This window comes from Anolis carolinensis, chromosome 1 (assembly GCF_035594765.1).
Source record: "Anolis carolinensis isolate JA03-04 chromosome 1, rAnoCar3.1.pri, whole genome shotgun sequence".
NCBI lineage: Eukaryota > Metazoa > Chordata > Lepidosauria > Squamata > Dactyloidae > Anolis > Anolis carolinensis.
This window is the reverse complement of record NC_085841.1, coordinates 27,520,373-27,538,406: the sequence shown is the minus strand read 5'-3', so window position 1 is coordinate 27,538,406 and position 18,034 is coordinate 27,520,373. Positions and strand designations below refer to the sequence as shown.

The 18,034-nt window shown below is 37.8% G+C and overlaps 1 protein-coding gene across 5 annotated transcripts in view; it reads left to right on the top strand.

The window, feature by feature from the left end:
• Window positions 1-18,034, top strand: part of mta3 (metastasis associated 1 family member 3) — a 156,893-nt gene that overhangs the window by 31,215 nt on the left and 107,644 nt on the right. For all 5 annotated transcript variants that reach the window (XR_010003223.1, XM_008115701.3, XM_008115702.3 and 2 more), the window contains exon 4: window positions 9,837-9,963. Coding sequence is in view for 4 of the 5 variants with exons in the window: in XM_008115701.3 (XP_008113908.2) it covers window positions 9,837-9,963 (127 nt within the window). In the remaining variant the exon portion in view is untranslated. The remainder of the gene's footprint in view (window positions 1-9,836; window positions 9,964-18,034) is intronic.

Sequence of the window (18,034 nt, the reverse complement as noted above, 5' to 3'; positions counted from 1 at the left end):
AAGACTACAGCTGCTGGTTCTAATTATCCAATTATCACTTTCAGCAATTATAATCTTTTAATTAAACATTTACATAACATTCCATCCTACTATTCTTCAAAACCTAACACTGATGATACTCTTCCCAGTATTCCACAATAAATTAATTATTAGTTCCCATCCTTTATTGAAACTCCTTAACATCTTCTTTCTAATTAAAGTTGTTAGTTTGTCAATCTGTGCAATGTGAAAAGGGCACTTTTAAGTACTGAACCAAATGTTTAAAATCTATTGCTCCTGAAATTCCATCTAAAATGGTTCCAAACCCAAATTAGATATTAATATTAAAGGGCTTAACCATGTTGGCAATGAATTCCATACACCACAGATATCATTCCATATAACAAATGAGACTTTGATCGATGTCCTGTTCCAATACTCCATTATTATTGAGTATTCAGAAGCTTTTGCATTATAGTTACACTGGTAATGCCCTCACTGTGTAAGTTCTGACTGTAATCATAGATACAGAATTGTTAATATTATTGTTTACTCCAAATTGATTTAATTCCCAGTCTTTATTGTAGAACAATATGTTATGGTTTTCAGATGTCGTCGTTGCCTCTAATTAATTGTTGTGTTATTAAAAATAATTGCAATGAACTTTCTCTTCGGCATCATTTACTATGCCTGTTTTTCTGTCCTTGGCAGATCCTCTCCTCACCTAATTCTCTCCATAAAAATGGCCATTTTCCCAGAATCAGTCACACAATATAATGTGAGGCCTCTCCTAATTTTGATTTGTGAGACACCTCAGACATTCTGTCGCCAGGATTATATGCAGCCCTATTGTCAAGGATAAGTCAGAAAGAGGGCTGTCCATAAGACCTTATTTACTTTGCCTGCAGAAGACTCCAGGTTTAATCACTGAAAATTTCAGGTAGTTCTGAGAAAGAATTCTTCTTGAAACCTTGTGGCAGTCATGTCGGTGAGCAACCATGCTATTGTTTAGATGATCAGAGACATTGCTATTTTATTACTGTTGCATGTTTCTCCTGGAAAAATACCTAAAGTGGCTTACAGTGTATTTAAAAAAAAAGTACAGTTGGCCCCCCATTTCCACAGATTCTACACTTATTTTTTTAAACCCCAAAGCAATGCTTGATTTTGTAGTACACTGAGCACTGTGCTATTTTAGCCTGCAACCATTTCACAAATGTTCAACCTCTCTTCAGCACTTGTTTGGGTTGTTCACCATTTAATATAAAGGTAAAGGTTTCCCCTGACATTAAGTGCTGTTGTGACCGACTCTGAGGGTTGGTGCTCATATCCATTCCTTAGCCGAAGAGCCGGCATTGTCCATAAACATCTCCAGGTCATGTGATCTACTCACATTTGCATGTTTTCGAACTGCTAGGTTGGTAGGAGCTGGGGCTATCAGCGGGCGCTTATTCCGCTCCCGGGATTTGAACCTGGCACCTTTTGGTCCGCAAGTTCAGCAGCTCAGCGCTTTAACACACTGTGCCACCAGGGGCCCCTTACCATTTAATATAATGCATACTATATTACTATGTAATTGTATATAATGGAACTTGAATATCTATAGTTTTTTCTCTCCCCAGGAAATCCTAGAACCAAACCTCAATGGATAATGGTGACCCATGGTTCCAACTAAGACCTTCCTTTTCAAATATTTTTCAAAATCCTATATACAGTGTTCCCCTGCTACTTCGCGGTTCGCTTTTTGCAGACTTGCTGTTTCGTGGTTTTCTCAGATGTGGGCCCCAGCTGAGGCATGCAGCCTGGCCTGTCCTCCTCAGCTGCCCGCAGGCAGTGCCAGTAGGCCCGGCCTGCGCCTCAAAAACCACCACAAAGGAGGGCCTGGCTCCAAGGACCCACACCAGCCGAGTGGAGGGCCTCTTTCCTCCCATGCCCCAGCTGGAACCCTGAGGGCCCCATTCTGGACAGTGTCACTGCATACGGCACTGTCCCTGCCATTGTGGTCACCAACGCTCTACACGCACTGCCCTGCCACCGCTGCCAATGCTCCTCGTGCGCCCCACCGCAGCCACCAACGCTTTACATACCCCACCTCCAAGTCCATGCAAAAAGCCCTCAGGTACAAACCCTCCCCAGTCTAACCATATCCCTTCCACCTGAAGAGGCCCGGCCACCTGCCCACGCTTCCCTCTCCTAGCTGTTCCCTTTCAACTGAGCGCTTATAGGGCATCCAGCCCTCGGCCCAGAATCAACATGGCAGCAGCAAAGGCAACATGAGGGAGACTATCCAGCAAAAGAGCCAGGCGCGCGCTGGCTGGGCTTCCAGCCCATTCCCATGGAAACTGAGCAGTGCCACCTCGGCAAGGCCTAGTCCCCCTTCCAAGCCTCCCACGCAGCCTCCCTTCCTCTGTTTATGGCTCCTTTGGAGGTGCATGCCCTGCCTCCAAGTCTATGCATAAAGCCTTCTGCAGCTTGATGGTCACAGCTTCAGGAATACAGTACGTATTTTACATTAAAAGAGGGAGGGAGGAAGGGAGGCTATACAGTAATGTATTTATGAAAATAAATATAGAGTCCCTACTTCGCGGATTCCCACTTATTGCAGGTGGTCCTAGATCGGAACACCCGCTATAAGTGAGGAAACATTATACACCTCTTTAAAAGCATAATTTTCTTTTAAAGTATAAAATGCATAGAAAACAATCAAAAAGGAAGAAAAATGCCCAACCCATTATAAGAGCCTTCAAACATTAGAGACAAAACCCTGCCTAAATAAAAACTTTGTATCCTGGTTGAAGGAGAGCAGGCCCACTAAATATCCCCTGGGAAATACTTCCACATTTGAGCAATATTTGAAAACACTGTTTTTGTGACCTCACCTGTGAGACCAAGTGAAATTCCATGCCTAAGGATCTTAACATTTAGTCAGGTTGCTTTGCATAAATGAAGAAAGCACACCAAAGGTGTTGTAGTTAGTAGTTAGTGGTCCAAAGAACTCAAACTGAGCTCAGATTATTTCTGTGAAGTTCTGAAAGCTTCTGATTCTTAATTTCTTTCATGTTTCTCTAACTAAGTGATAGTTTTAAAAATAAGAACAAAATTGCTTTTAAAATATGTGCATTCACTCTCTCTTTTATCATGCTATTTTTGACTTCCTGTTCTTTTAGTATCCTTTTCTACTGTGTACAGATTGGAAAGTGTGTCTTATTTAAATAAGAAAGCAAACAAATTTTATTTGATCTGTACCACTGATTAAAACAAACAAGTATAAGCACTTGATTAAAATCAGGAAGCCATGCAGAACACCTTGATTAAAATTATTGACTTAAATCATATTTACCAATGTGAAGATCATATTGGTTGTTATGTAGCTGAAGGAAGATATATTTCAGTTGAAATGTATATTATAATCTATATTACATAAAATACTTGATCCGGAAGCTGTTTTCTGCTAACAGAAGTTTTCTGCTGACTGAAGGTGTATAGACCCTATTGTGCAGAGGTCCTTTAGATTACTGCATTTACTTGGTCTGCCCAATCCCTTTGTGTAGCAGTTTCATGGTACCAGGTGGGCTGCTATAGAGATGCGGAGGCTGAGAGCTCCCTTTCCAACAGCTCAGCAATATTGTGACTAATGTGTCCTCTATCACTAGGGCAAAAAAAAATGTGCTCCACATTTTGGATAACTTTAAAGGATCTGTTCAGTGTTTTGAACACATTTGGGAGCATAAGGTCCCGTACCTTGGATATCACCTATAAAACCTGGAGTGGATATTTAACTTTTATTTTATTTATTTTTTAAAAAAGGAAAGCATGATGTTTCATGCAAACTTTGAAAATTAAATGTTATATTGTTTTTCTAGTTATAACAGAAATTAAAACCATATATATACGTAATAGTAAAAAATGCCATTTTTTCATAGAGACGTCTTTGGGATAGAATCTGGGATGTTGGTTTTATTTTATTTTTTATTTTTATGTGTGGAGGGAATGGAGAAAATAATTTAAATTAGGGGTTTTATTCTAGGGGAAAATTTTATCTATAAGTAATATAAAATATTTATGATATATTGGGGTAATTTCTGTTTTATTTGAATATTGTACTTATGCTGTAATAATAAATAGGATTACTTTAAAAACCTGGAGTTAATTCATTGCTTCCTTTATCTGGCACATTGCTCCACTACCTGCTAGTGAAGCTCTTTTAACATTCAGTGTGAGTTTTATTTTAGCAACTAGCTTGGGTACCTAGCATTGCATGGGTTATTTGAAAAAGCAATTTTTTAATTGTACAAAATGCATAAGGTTGTGGATTAACTACAACTGATATCATGCCTGGTTACCCCCGAGAAACTCCATCGGTACTTAAAGTTTGTTATGTTGGGCAAATTTGCTCTGGATGCATCATCAGTGGAGTACAGTTTGCCCTCTGGCTGTAGGGCAAACTACAACTCCCACTATGTTGAGTCAGTCCCCTCAAGCCCCTCTAGTAGGTTGAGTTAGTCATGGGGGTTCTGTGTGCCAAGTTTGGTCCAGGTCTGTCATTGGTGGAGGTCACAGTTTCCCTGGTTGTGAGTGAACTACAACTCCCAGAAGGGAAGGTCAGATCCCCCTCTCCCCCCAAACCCCTCCAGTAATTAAATTTCAGTATATCAGGTATTTGTTTGGTCCAGATCCATCCGTGTTTGGGCTCACAGTTCTCTCTGTAAATGAACAACAACTCCTCCAAATCAAGGTGATTTTCCTCAAAGACTAATAATAATAATAATAATAATAATAATAATAAGCATTTGGAAACAATAGACATTGACAAAATCACGATCTGCCAACTGCAAAAGGCCACCCTGCTGGGATCTGCGCGCATCATCCGAAAATACATCACACAGTCCTAGACACTTGGGAAGTGTTCGACTTGTGATTTTGTGATATGAAATCCAGCACATCTATCTTGTTTGCTGTGTCATAATATAATAATAATAATAATAATAATAATAATAATAATAATAATAATTATTATTATTATTATTATTATTATTATATTTTTGTATGCCACCTCCATCTCCCCATCGGGGACTCAGAATGGCTCACATATCATACAATCATATAATATCATAAAATCAATAGTTAAGACATCAAAAATGCATTTAAAAACAAATTAAGTATTTTTACTGGTCATAGGGGCTTTGTGTGGCAAGTTTGGTCCAGTTCCCTCTTTGGTGGAGGTCAGAGTGCTCATTGATTGCAGGCAAACTATAAATCCCAGTACATACAATTCCAAAATGCCCAGGCCAATTCCTCTCAAAACCCATCAGTATTCAAATTAGAGCATAACGGGTATGCATGCCAAGTTTGGTCCAGATCCATCATTGTTTGGGTTCATAGTGCATTCTGGATGTATATAAAGTATAACTCCTATAAATCCCTCTAAAGACTGCCAATATTTTTTCTTGGTCATGGGGGTTCTGTGTGCCAGGTTAGTTCCAGGTCCATCGTTGGTGCCGTTCAGAGTGCTCTTAGATTTGCAGGTGAACTATACATCCCAGTACCTACAACTCCTATAAATCATGGTGAATTCTCCAAAAACCTTTTTAGTATGTTCAGTTGCTGATAAATTCTGCTCTGTTAGCTGTGTGCAATAGAAAAGGAAAGGGTTATCAGAGAGGCAGTGGCTGTGGTCATGCAAATTCCACACCAATGGAAAAAGTCAGAAACACTGGGATGTCTGTGGTGGAGGAAAAAACAGGAAATCTAGGAGGAAATTGTCCCTGTATGAAATCCTTCACTTGGGTGGGGGGCAGTATGCTGTTTGTGGAGGACGTTGGCAGGGCTGTTGTACATGTTCATGGTGCTTGCTGTAACCTGTAATGTCACTGGAGGGAGGGCCTTTGGTGTCTCCTGGGTAATGGGAGCTATAGCTATTTGTGGAAGTGAAAGCTTTCCTGTGTAAGTGGACACCCCAGCCACACACATACATACATATTTTCAATTTTATTATGTGTATAGATTGTACAATTCTACAGCTCTGTATTTAACCTTGTTTCCTACTGTGTGTTTCTTCAGTTTTGATTTGTTTAATTAAATCTTTTGTGTAGAAAAAAGGCTGTTAAATAGGATTGAGTAAATGTTGAAGATAGTTCTCAGTGTTGTCATTGCACCCACGTAAGCAGCTTCTGTGTCGCTGGAGAGGAAGGGTACATTTTTACCTCTTTTCTGCAGCTCCCCATGTATCCTAAAAGCCTTGAAGAATCAACCATTGATATCTGGGAAACCCTTAAAAGCAGCTTTTTAGCAGCAGATGAAAGAACAGAAAATCTGTGTGCATCACATTAAATTTAAGTCATAAAAATTGACATTTGGACAGCTGTCATATTTGACTATGTGGGGATTGCACCAAGGTGAACCAGATGGGTTTAGGCTGGAGGTATGAGTAGGTTCATCCTTCTATCCGTGTCTTAAATGTTTGTTCTTTGGTAGATCTTAGAGTGTATCTACACTATAGAATGAATGAAGTTTGACACCAGCTTATCTGCTATAGCTCTATAGTATGAAATCATTGGAGTTGTAGTTTTGTGAGGTCTTTAGCCTTCACTGCAGCATAATACTAGAACCTCACCAAACCCATGATTCCATAGCACTGAAACATGGCAGTTAAAGTGGTGTCAGACTGCCCAGTGTAGATGCATCCTTAGATTCTACTTGTAATTCCAAAATATACGTATGTACGTCCCTCAGAACATTTTTTGAAGAAAAAGCTATTCTGTTATGAAGTAGTGTTTCTCATAGTGATTAATTCCCATATCACATAGTCACTGTCTACCATACTAATTGAAGCTCAAGATTAATATGGGTTCATCTGCGGTGTTTCTTCCATTTATTCCTAACTTATGTTTTCTAGCTCTTTCTGACAGCACACAGACTTTTACATTCCTAAAATGATTAATTCTTTATCAAATGCTACTGAATTTTACTGGCACAAAAGTTAGGCAGATTCTTAGGTTTATTTTCCTAACAGATCTTATCACTACCTGAGAAAAATCTCCTGCCCAGCCATGGCAAGTGGATATAATCTAGGCATATTATTCATGTAAAAAAGAGATGCAGGAATTATTTCATTCTTCATTGGACATTAATAGATAAAGTAATTAAGACTGTGGGATGGCTAATTAACTGAAAATCTATGTGCCTTAATTTACCTCTTTTTACATGAATAATGTGACATATAAAATAACCAAGGAGCTTGTGATCTCAGAAAAAATGTCCCTGGATTCACTTGAAAAGCCAGTAAATGAGTCAGGGAAATGTTTTCAGCAATTATAGTAATTTATACAGTAGTGTTTATGAGTTTAGAGCACAGTTGATTAGAAATAGGAGAAAGTGAGGAATAATGTACACTTCAAAAATTGCTTCAAGAAAAGAAAATTATAGGAATAATAACGACTATTACGAATTCTAGGCTAGATCAAAAAGTAGTTCTATATTTGTGGGGGTGTTTTCTGCTTATGAAAAAGTAGTTTATAAGGTAGCATTTATGATTTGAAGAACTCATGAAATTTCTAGCTTAGGCTTTGTGCTATTACATTACATGGGAAAAGTGATTCTAGAGATTTTTCCACTAATGAAACTCTGAGAATTGGTATATAACGTAGAGGTTTTATTTATTTTATTATTTAGCATTCATACTCTACTCCTCAGTCGAAAATGCTCTCAGAGCGACTTAAGACTTACTAAACTGTGTTATATTTTTCTATTGCCTGGGTTCAGTGTTGTAAAGTGTGATATTAATAGCCAAAGAGAGTTATACTACACACTACACACATAATTAAATAAATATAAGAAATAATCCTTTAGTAGTATAGTCATCAAATGCCAATGAAATATCTGAATTTCTGTGTCTTATTAATCTTGTATTCCACACTGATTTATGAAGCTGTTTTCTGTTGAGTCGTGCTGGCAAGCCCACTCCTGATGGGTTTATTTTTGTATTTGTTATTCATTTGTGCTTGTATTGTACTGAAGGGCTAGTGGGTCCTCATTCCAATCCTGTGTTTCTGAGATTTTATCTAAACCATTTATTTATTTATTTATTTTAATTCATTCGTTCGTTCATTCATTTATCACCAGGGCCCCAAAGATGTTGTTGTTGATGTTGACGGTGTCGTTGTTCTTGTGTGGCTTCAATTCATTTCTAACTTAAAGAGACCCTAAGACAACCCAGCACAAGATTTTCTTGGCAATATTTATTCAGAAGTAGCCTTCCTTTGATGCTGAGAGTATGTCCTTCCCACGATCACCCAAGAATTCATGGCCAAGAGAGGTTTCAAACCTGGTAAATACACAGTTAAACTCGACAGAGCAGCCACCCCTGGATTTAAAAATCAGTGACCTATGAAATATTACAGTTTTGGCTACTACTGAAAACTCAGAAGGTTTGAAGCCAGCCTAACTTGTCTTGGGAGGGAACTTGACAATTGGAGTATAACTGTACAGAAAGACAAGGCAGATATGCTATTGAAGCTTCTTTTCTCCCCATTTGAACCTTAGGGTCCATCAGCTAGTGCCAGATGCGAAATAGTTCGAGCTTAGGTTTGGCAGTAGAAGGACATAGACATAGGGTAACAAATGAGCTATCCCTAAGTATAGACAACTCTACAACAGCCCTTCCAGTACCATGAAATTTCTTGACAGTTTTAGAACTGCTGCTCTTATATAAATAGTTTCACATACTAATTGACTTCTACTTTCCGCTAGCTTTCTGTATTTTAGCAGCTTAATTTGAAAGGAGAAAATATGCTGTTTTCTGCAGTTCTTGTTACACTTGTGGGAGTTGGAAAGCCTTACTGATCTATAGTAAATTATCCAGAAATTTGCTATATATATAAATCTGGTGTACCTTTTTTTTACCTGCTTCTGCCTTAGGATATTACAGAAGGAAGACCTGCTGAAATTTCAGATGGTGTAATTAAGTGAGCAAGCTTGTTTAAAAACAATGCATAATGTTTCACAATAATAAAAACTAAACACATGTTTTTCTTTATCTTTAGTTTTGTATATAGGTTCAGATTCATAGACAGGGGAAGGGAAAAAGACCAATGGACCATTTTAAAATCAGTGTCAACAGTAGCAATATAGAGCATGTTTTGTTGTTTGTTTTAATGTTCATTTTTAACTTCTAATATACATTGCATTGTGTAAAGCTTGATAGAAAGGTGACATATACATTAGTGAACTATATCCAGTGTTTTCCGATCCTTCACTGCTCCATTCTTTCCTGGGCAAATCTCCCATTGGCACTCCAGATCTGTTTGGGGCACAGAAAAAAATGTTTTACCTGTAAGATCAACTATGTTGTTGGACAGAAAAAAATCCTTTCAGTCCAGTGTATGAATCAATATTTTAGCAATCCAGATTGCAATACAGTACTGATCCCATATCCATAGGGGATATGTCCTAGGGACTGTTTGTTACTTGAAATTGTTGATAATAGTCAATATTTTGACAGTGCATAGGCCAGTTGCATGCATACAATGATGTTGCCCTAGATGACCTAGAGAAGTCCACAAACTTTTGCTCAGGCATCTAAAACCATGGATATCAAATCCAGGATAATACAGAACCTTTGTAATATGAATAAGTTCTGGTTTTGTCTATGCTGGAAAAACAACACATTATTCTAAACTTTTTTTCTGCCAAAGACGTTATTCTCTGCAGCAGTCAAATGTTGTTACTTTTAGCTTGTTTTGTGGAAAAAGAAAGAAATTTCATTAATAAAAGAAGGGTGCAAGTAAGGGTCATAGGTGGAAAAAATCACCTAGAACTGTGAGTAATATACCAGTCCTCTTTTTTCTTTCTTTGTGCAGAGGAAGTTGAAGAGGAATCTGAAATTCCCAAAGAGGTAGACTTGACTGATAAACAGAAACATCAATTGAAACACAGGGAGCTGTTTCTGTCTCGCCAGTATGAGTCCCTTCCTGCAACACACATCAGGTAAGAAGCTTCTGAAAAAGCAACTTACATCATGGACTCTCCTCCTCCTTGCTACTGTGCCTGCTGCTAAGTCAGTGGGTGGAAATAAAAGCCGTTTCTCCGTTTTTGAAATACACCAAATGGGTTTCCAGCCATTGCATTCCACATTTCTTTTCATTGCTGGTTCTCTCGGTGGGATGCGCTGCTGGAGTAGAATTTGTATTCTTGTAATTCAAGAAAACAATGTGACTTATTCAGTCTTTGTACAGTTATTAAATTGTATTTTAAATTGCATTCAGTGGCCAGATATGGTAGTATTACATAATATCTCAGCAATGGATTTTTGAAAATGTGTGTTATTGTATTGGCAATGTTGATGAGACTGTGTGTATTGCTGTGACAAAAGGATGGCTCGGTTGATTGATTTATATTGTTCTTGGGGCATTGTGCCTTTTCCTGACTAGAGTTTTGGACTTGTGTTTGCATTTGAAGAATTCTTTTTTCCACCAAAAAAAAAAAAAGACTAATTCTAGTGGAACATTGTTACTCTAGTTATGGCCTTTCTGCATAATAAATTGCTGTGTATTTTTTATTAGCTGACTGCCTCCAAGATGTTTCTGGCTTATGATGATCCTAAGGCATAGCTATCACGGGATTCTTTTGGGCAATCTCTTTTCAGATTGGGTTTGCCATTGCCTCCCTCTGAAGTTGGGAGGATGTGATATTCCCAAAGGCACCCAGTAGGTTTCCATGTTCAAGTAGAGATTCAAACATTGTCTTCAGAGTCATAGTTCTAAACTCACTATACCATACTGGCTTAGAAATCTAATCTTCCGTTGTCCAGATCCAGCACAAAACTACTATACCACACTTTCTCTTTTAGTTGTGCCCTAATTATTTAATGCTTTTCTGAGTACCTCTCTGTCAGTTGTGTTTTGAATAGGAGTAGAAAGGAGTGGACATGCTGTAGAGAAAAAAATATAAGAAAAATATAGAGATAAAAGGTACAGAAAAAGTTGTGGAAAAGAAAGTACAGCAATGTCCTTTAAAAATGGACTATTATCTGGATTAATAATGGTTGTTCCTAACTACATCACAATTGCTCAAACTAACCTAGAACTTGTGGGCTCTGGTGATCACATGATAACTCCAACCATTGCGTTTTCATATCTTTAATGATGCAACATATCCTTTCATGCTAGTAACCTACCCACCCACCTTAGAACATCAGTTTTGCAAAGTTAAGAATGAATAAGATTACTGTATTTTATTCCCTGTCTGACTTACTGGGTAGGTCAGTTGCAGTCCAGCCCCCTCCCCCCACACACACCCCCCTCGCCCGCACATCATTTTTGTACTTCAGGTTCAGGTCTCCCTTCTCCCAGTGGCACCCAACGCTTTCCACATCTGGCCTGGAAAACAGGAATCAACAGCCAATCAGTTTGATCAGGTTGTTGTATGTTTTCCCGGCTGTATGGCCATGTTCCAGAAGTATTCTCTCCTGACGTTTCGGCCACATCTATGGCAGGCATCCTCGGAGGTTGTGAGGTATGGAGAAACTAAGCAAGGAAGGTTTATATATATCTGTGGAAAGTCTAGGGCGAGAGAAGAACTCTTGTCAGTTGGAGGCCAGTTTGATCTTTGTGGTTTGAGCTGATTGGCTGGAGGCGGCAGACCTGAGGGAAGACCTCTTCCCTCTGTCCCAGTTGCCTTGTATTTCAGCAGGCTCGGCTGCTCCTAGAATCATAGAGTTGAAAGAAATCACATGGACCATCTAGACCAACCTCCTGCAATGCAGGAAAAGCTTGAGCTTGCCCCCATTTAAGCCGCCCTGAGTTCCCTTTGGAGAGATAGAGGCGGGGTATAAAAATAAAGTTGTTGTTGTTGTTGTTATTATTATATTATAAAGCAGAATCAAAGTACTCCTCCAGCTCAGTTGCCTTCAAGCTCTCACCCTACCCACCCACCCCTTTTTATTCTGTGTTTTGTTCTTCTGGGGAGTTTTATTCAGTTACCCACAACTTGGGGACTGTTGACATGAGCCCTGGGTCCAGTTTTGCTCACATGTGACAGCACAACATTGGACACAGAGATAGTTTCTTCTGGCTAGATATCAGAGATTGTGGCTGATTAAGATAGCCTGATCGGCTGTTGGATGGGAACCTGAGCAGCACCTTCTCTTGTTTTTTGCTATCATTGACTAGATAGAAGCATTGATACAGGTTGTGTATCAGGTTGTTTTATTGGCTCAGCACATGGGCTGGCCAATGTCACGATTTAGGACCCATGTGTGGCTTTCAACCCCATTTTCAGTTGTAACCAATAAACAAATTCCAGCCTTTGTTACCCAAAAATGTGATTGTGTCATGTATTTTTTGTGTGCTGGGGGGCCTGTCACCTTGCACATGCAAACGGACAATTTGAAATGTGAGTAAATATACCCCAGGTACTGTCTGAGTTAAGCACAACTTACTCTTTTTCTTTTTCCCACTTCCTGTGATCTTTTGGTATTTGTATGGGCTCTCTTAACTAGAGTGTTCCATCTTATTAATTTTACTCCTCTGACTTTTCACCCTTTCTGTGACTTAAACAGAGAATTCTGTGCCATGTCTGTGATGCAAAGCAAATGAAAACTAATGAATTAATGAGTGAATTAATGGATATATTTTATGTTGTTTGCACTCAATTCTCCATTTCTTTCAAATAAACAAATGGGAGTTAATTCTTATGTTTTTTCATTCATTTTTAAAATGGATAGAAACCCCTAATTTCCATTGTGATTTAATTGATGCTTGAGTCATTGCAGTCTTTTTTTCTACAGTCACTCTGAGGAAAAGAAAAGGTAGTTATTACTTTAAAAGTCCATTGACAAAAGTAATGGTGATGGAGTTTTCCTTTTCAAAATGATAGTTTAAACCTTACTAATTTTGTCTATAATAGTAAAAATTACACTTTATTTGGAAGCTGTTTATATGGTCTCTTCAGCATTGCAAGTGGAAATACCAACTGAATCTTTTAGCAATAATTCCTCTTAGCTAACATTGAATCACAGAGTGGAAGTAGACTTTCCAGTTGTAAACTGACCCAGGGCCCATGAGCTATAGTAATAGAATGAGTTGATTAGAAATCTTTTATTCTTCTAATTTACTGATTAAAATACTTATATCCCACCGATATCTAAAATTTTTAGAACAGCAAACAGAAAAATCTGTTTAGAATATATTAAATCACTTATTGCTTTAAACAAGACAATTTCAGATAAGTAAAAAAATTAATTTAATAGAAACCATATCATGGGATACAATCAACTGAACCCTGAAGGCTTTCATAAAAACCATGTTATTGTTTGGTTCTGTTTCCAGCATTTGATTCAATCGGATCACATAATACCACCATTTCCTTTGTTTGCTCAAGTCAGTGTATTGTCTTAGACTTTGTCCAGATGGAGTAGTTAATGGTGTAATGAAACTGTGGCAAAATAGAAGATTGCTTTTTGGACCTTTTTTTTGGGGGGGGGGGATATTTCCAAATTGTGAGTGAATGAATGTGTGGATACAGAATTGATGGATAGGGAGGGCCAGCCACAATTTTAAAATTTTAGGTGGGAGATACTGACAACTTAGTTTTCTGAAAGGGTGTCTGATACTGACAACTTTGCTTTCTGGTGGTTCAGTATTTTAGTGGCATGTTACTAAGGAGTAACATTATATAATGTTACCTTTCCATGTGATAGTAACATTAGATTTTTTAAAATGAATGTGAATTTTAAAGTAGTGTTGAGTGAGTTTTGAGAATGAATGATGTTGGGGGGCGGGAGTATAGATCTAGGAATAGGTGATGTAACAAGGCAATTGTGTGTTAAATGCATTGAAATAACTAGATAAAGTTAAATATTTTTTATAAAAGTAGAATGAATTTTCTTTAGTTACATACTTCTCCCATGATACTTGAAAAAGGTTAGTTCCAACAATATGCCAGTCTTCATTGTTGTATGTTTTCAAGTAATTATTGTTGAATGTTTTGTAAAAATAAATAAGTTATAAAATATAATATTGATACAAATAAACAAACAAAATGATTAAAAAGCTATTTCTGACTTATGGCAAGCCTAAGCCAAACCTGTTGTTTTTCTGAGGCTAACAGTTAGTACTTGACAGATATTCGAGTTAGGAAGGACACACACACAGCCCTCTTTAAAAACATTACATATTTCTTTGGGATTTGTAACTTCTTGGCTGTATCACAACACTTGTCTCCCATATCTGGAAAGCTTCTACTATGGGATGATGCCATCAGTACAAATCATGGTTTATAACAGAAACTATATGTTAATGCCCAGTTTGGATTGCTTGGTTAAGTATACTTCTGATCCCAGAATCCTTTCTTGGCACTGCAGTTGTGGCCAAGAATGCAGAAGTTGGTTCTTACTGATTTGTTGTTAGATTGATCACTGACTTCTCTTTTAGCAGGGGGCTTCACAACCCTTTCATTTTTAGGTATTCCTCCACTATTATCAATATGGTATTTATATAATAAAAGTACTCTTACTTGACAAGATTAAATAAAATCATAAAGCAACATCTCTTTAGAAAGAATCCAAAAGCCTAAAACCAATAGAGCAAACTTATCAAACCACCATAGGGCCACTTTCCCCGTTGCTCCTCACCCCTGTAATATTTAGTGTATGTAGCCAAGTGCTAGTGCTAGGCCCATTCATTTCAGGGAGAAAGTTTGGTGCAAGTACGGCTTCCCGCTGTTGACTTAATTAGGTCTGCACTTAGAAGTAGGCATGATTCACTGTGTACTGTATGTCTATTGTTTGAGCAATGTTTCTATTACTGTTACTTAATAGCCAATATTCTTGCTGTAATTGATGTTTGCTTTCCTGTTCCATTTGTCCTCAAACATCCAGGTTAAAGCTTGAATCCCTCAGGTGTTTGTGTTGCAAAAAAGGAAAACAACATGTAGAAATGAGAAGAATTAAATGTTGTAGGAAATCTCTAGAATAAATAGCTTTTGTGCAGTGTGGGAGCAGGAAATAGTTTTTGAAAGTGAACATGCTTTCCTGAAAAGAGGAATTTAAGCCAACATGTTGGTTGAATTAAAGGTAAACAATGTCACATCAGTTTATTGTAAGATATCAGTGATCAGGTCAAGTCTTTTAATTTTGTGTGCTTCCAGAAATAAATTCTGATGACCAGGTAAATAGTAGTTATAGTTTCAATTTCAAGTGTGTGAGATAATGTTTCACACGGAGAACCAGCAATTAGTTTAATGATCAGTATCTGTCTGTGTCAATTCTAGGACTGCCTTAATGCTCACATTTCTACCAAGTCTATATATATCAAATGCTATAGTTTCACCTGTGTTCAGTATAATTGATTTTTTTTAAAAACGCACAAGGAATAGTTGCCATTAATTTTAGGTTGAGCTACTGCATGCTTTGGAGCATAGAAATCTATACTTAAGCTACTAACTTAAATGAACAAACCATCACCCAGATTTCAGATAGAGATATTTGGCATGCTTTGGAGCATAGAACATCTATACTTAAGCTAATACCATGAATCAACAAACCATCACCCAGTTTTCAGATAGAAATATATTTTGCCATGTCCTCTATTACTCTGGTTTGAGCTAGGACAGGCATGGGCAAACTTCAGCCCTCCAGGTGTTTTGGACAGCTTACTGGCTGTTAGAAATTGTGGGAGTTGAAATCCCAAACACCTGGAGGGCAGAAGTTTTCCAATGCCTGAGTTAGGGTATTGTTTCTGCTTTTGTATTTTGTGTCTTACATAATAAAATACAATATTAGCCTTTCTGTCTTGAGCATTTTTGAGCATCTAAATGATGTAAATCATTTATAACTCCTTTTTATCTTCATTGCTTTAAATTAAAATGTCATAAAGTCATGGGAAAGTTTTGGAGATCTGCACAAATTCTCTTGACACTGGTCATTTACAAAACCATGGAGAACAAGGGAGGAGGTGGATCTAGGTATTTAAAAATAAAGTCTGCAGTTCATTAAAATGTTTGTGAAACCACTGCATGAGACTAAGATGATATTAGCTATAAACCAGAGTTCATATAGCACGAGAGACTATAAAGCATAAAACAGAATTTGTCCTTTTTTCTTTTGTGGAAATCTCTTGATGGAGTCAAATAGAACACTTGGTGAGGAGAGATTTGGACTACAACTTCCAGAATTTGTCAGTCAGCGTGGTCTTCCCAGTGGCTAGGTTTGATGGGGAAGGAGCTGTGGGGGTGCAATGGGGTTAACCCCCTGTGCCAGCTAAACTGCAGACCTGAAGGTTAACAATTTGAATCCACGAGATGGGGTGAGCTCCTGTCTGTCAGCCCTAGCTTCCCATGTGAGAGAAGCCCCCTGCAGGATGGGAACACATCCGGGCATCCCCTGGGCAATGGCCGAGTCTTTCACACCAGAAGCAACTTGCAGTATGTTCTCAATTCACATCTGATACGATAAAAAGGGTTGATGGGAATTATAGTTTAACTGCTGGAGAGCCACATATTTTGTATACTGCATTTAGTTGAATAAGGGTTACAGATAATAGGTACCAATATGGAAAGTATGCAAGGACAGTGAATGTGATTGGTCTGTAGTAGTGGTAGCATGCATGTGGACCTCAAGTACTTGCTTGATTGCAATTCCCAGCTGTCCTACTCAACATAGCCCAATAGTAAGGGATGATAAAAGCTGGAATTAGATAACATCTGTGAGGGCCAGATATTTCCCACCAGCACAATGCATGCTGCATGGTTTACTTTTTCTTTGAAGCCTGTGCAATCTGCTTTGTTTTACAAACACAAAGAAAGTGGTACTAAATACAGTAAAGCCAATTATGATCCATGTAAAATGTACAAATGTAGAACCTTCAAACAAACCATGGATTTTATTTGGAACCCAGAGATTTTCCATATACATGAACTTTATATTCTCAAATGCTATAAATGGTGGATTTTTATAATTGCAGGAGATGGAAACCTGGTAGGTTGGTTACTAATGCTACACTTTTAACTAATGATATATATATATTTTTAAAAAAATGCTGATTTCCCATTTACAACTTGGAAAATCATGGTTACAAAATGACTTGGCATTTTTATTGTTACTAAAAGCAGCATAATGGTTGTTGAGGACTACCTTTTTGCTAATATAATACTGTCTGTGTGAATTGACATTACACAGCAATAAAGAGAGGATATCTAAGCCCCAAGGAGGATACAGTTTAAAACCCGTCACAAGGGAAGTGATAAAGGAAGTTGAGGAGGAAGGAAATGAGGGTAAATTGGGAAAACTAGGCATTAAAGTAAATTGCATGCACTGTTTAGAAGTAGTTTCTTGAAGATACCTGTTTTTTGTCTTAATGTTATTCCTCAGGAGACAAAAACAATGGCAGTAGCAATCAATTGCTGAGCTTCGTTCTGAGTCTTGCAACATAGCAGGTGGCTAGAAAATAGGGACAGATTCCCTACTGGCATTTCCCTTCTACCTAAAAGCTCCAAGTGTAGCATAGCATCATGTGAGATAAAAGGTGCAGTTCTGTCTTCATGTTGCTTTTACTGATTAATACTACTCAAAAACCATAGAAATTGATGAGGTCACTATAAATCAACAGATGGCTTAAAAGCACACATAGACCTTCAGCTTTAAGGCACTAGGATGTAGGAAAAGAAGAAGACCATATCACAGGTTGATTGATTCAAACCAGAATGCCACAGTTTGGAAAACCACACCAGGTTTTTTAGTAACAGGATCTCTCATTTATAAGCTGAAGTTGTCTTGACAGCAAATAGCAATCACCACCATTAAAACAGAAAAGAGACAGAATGTTAAGATTTAAATAGTGGCAGTTACATTGCAAATACCTGTTATATTCCAAAGGACTAAGAGACAGTACAACATACCATGTTTTCCCCCGAAAATAAGAGTGTCTTATATTAATTTTTGCTCCCAAAGATGCGCTAGGTCTTATTTTCAGGTGATGTCTCATTTTTCCATGAAGAAGAATTCACATTTATTGTTGAACAAACAATGAACATTTATTATATATTGTACAGTAGTTGTCAT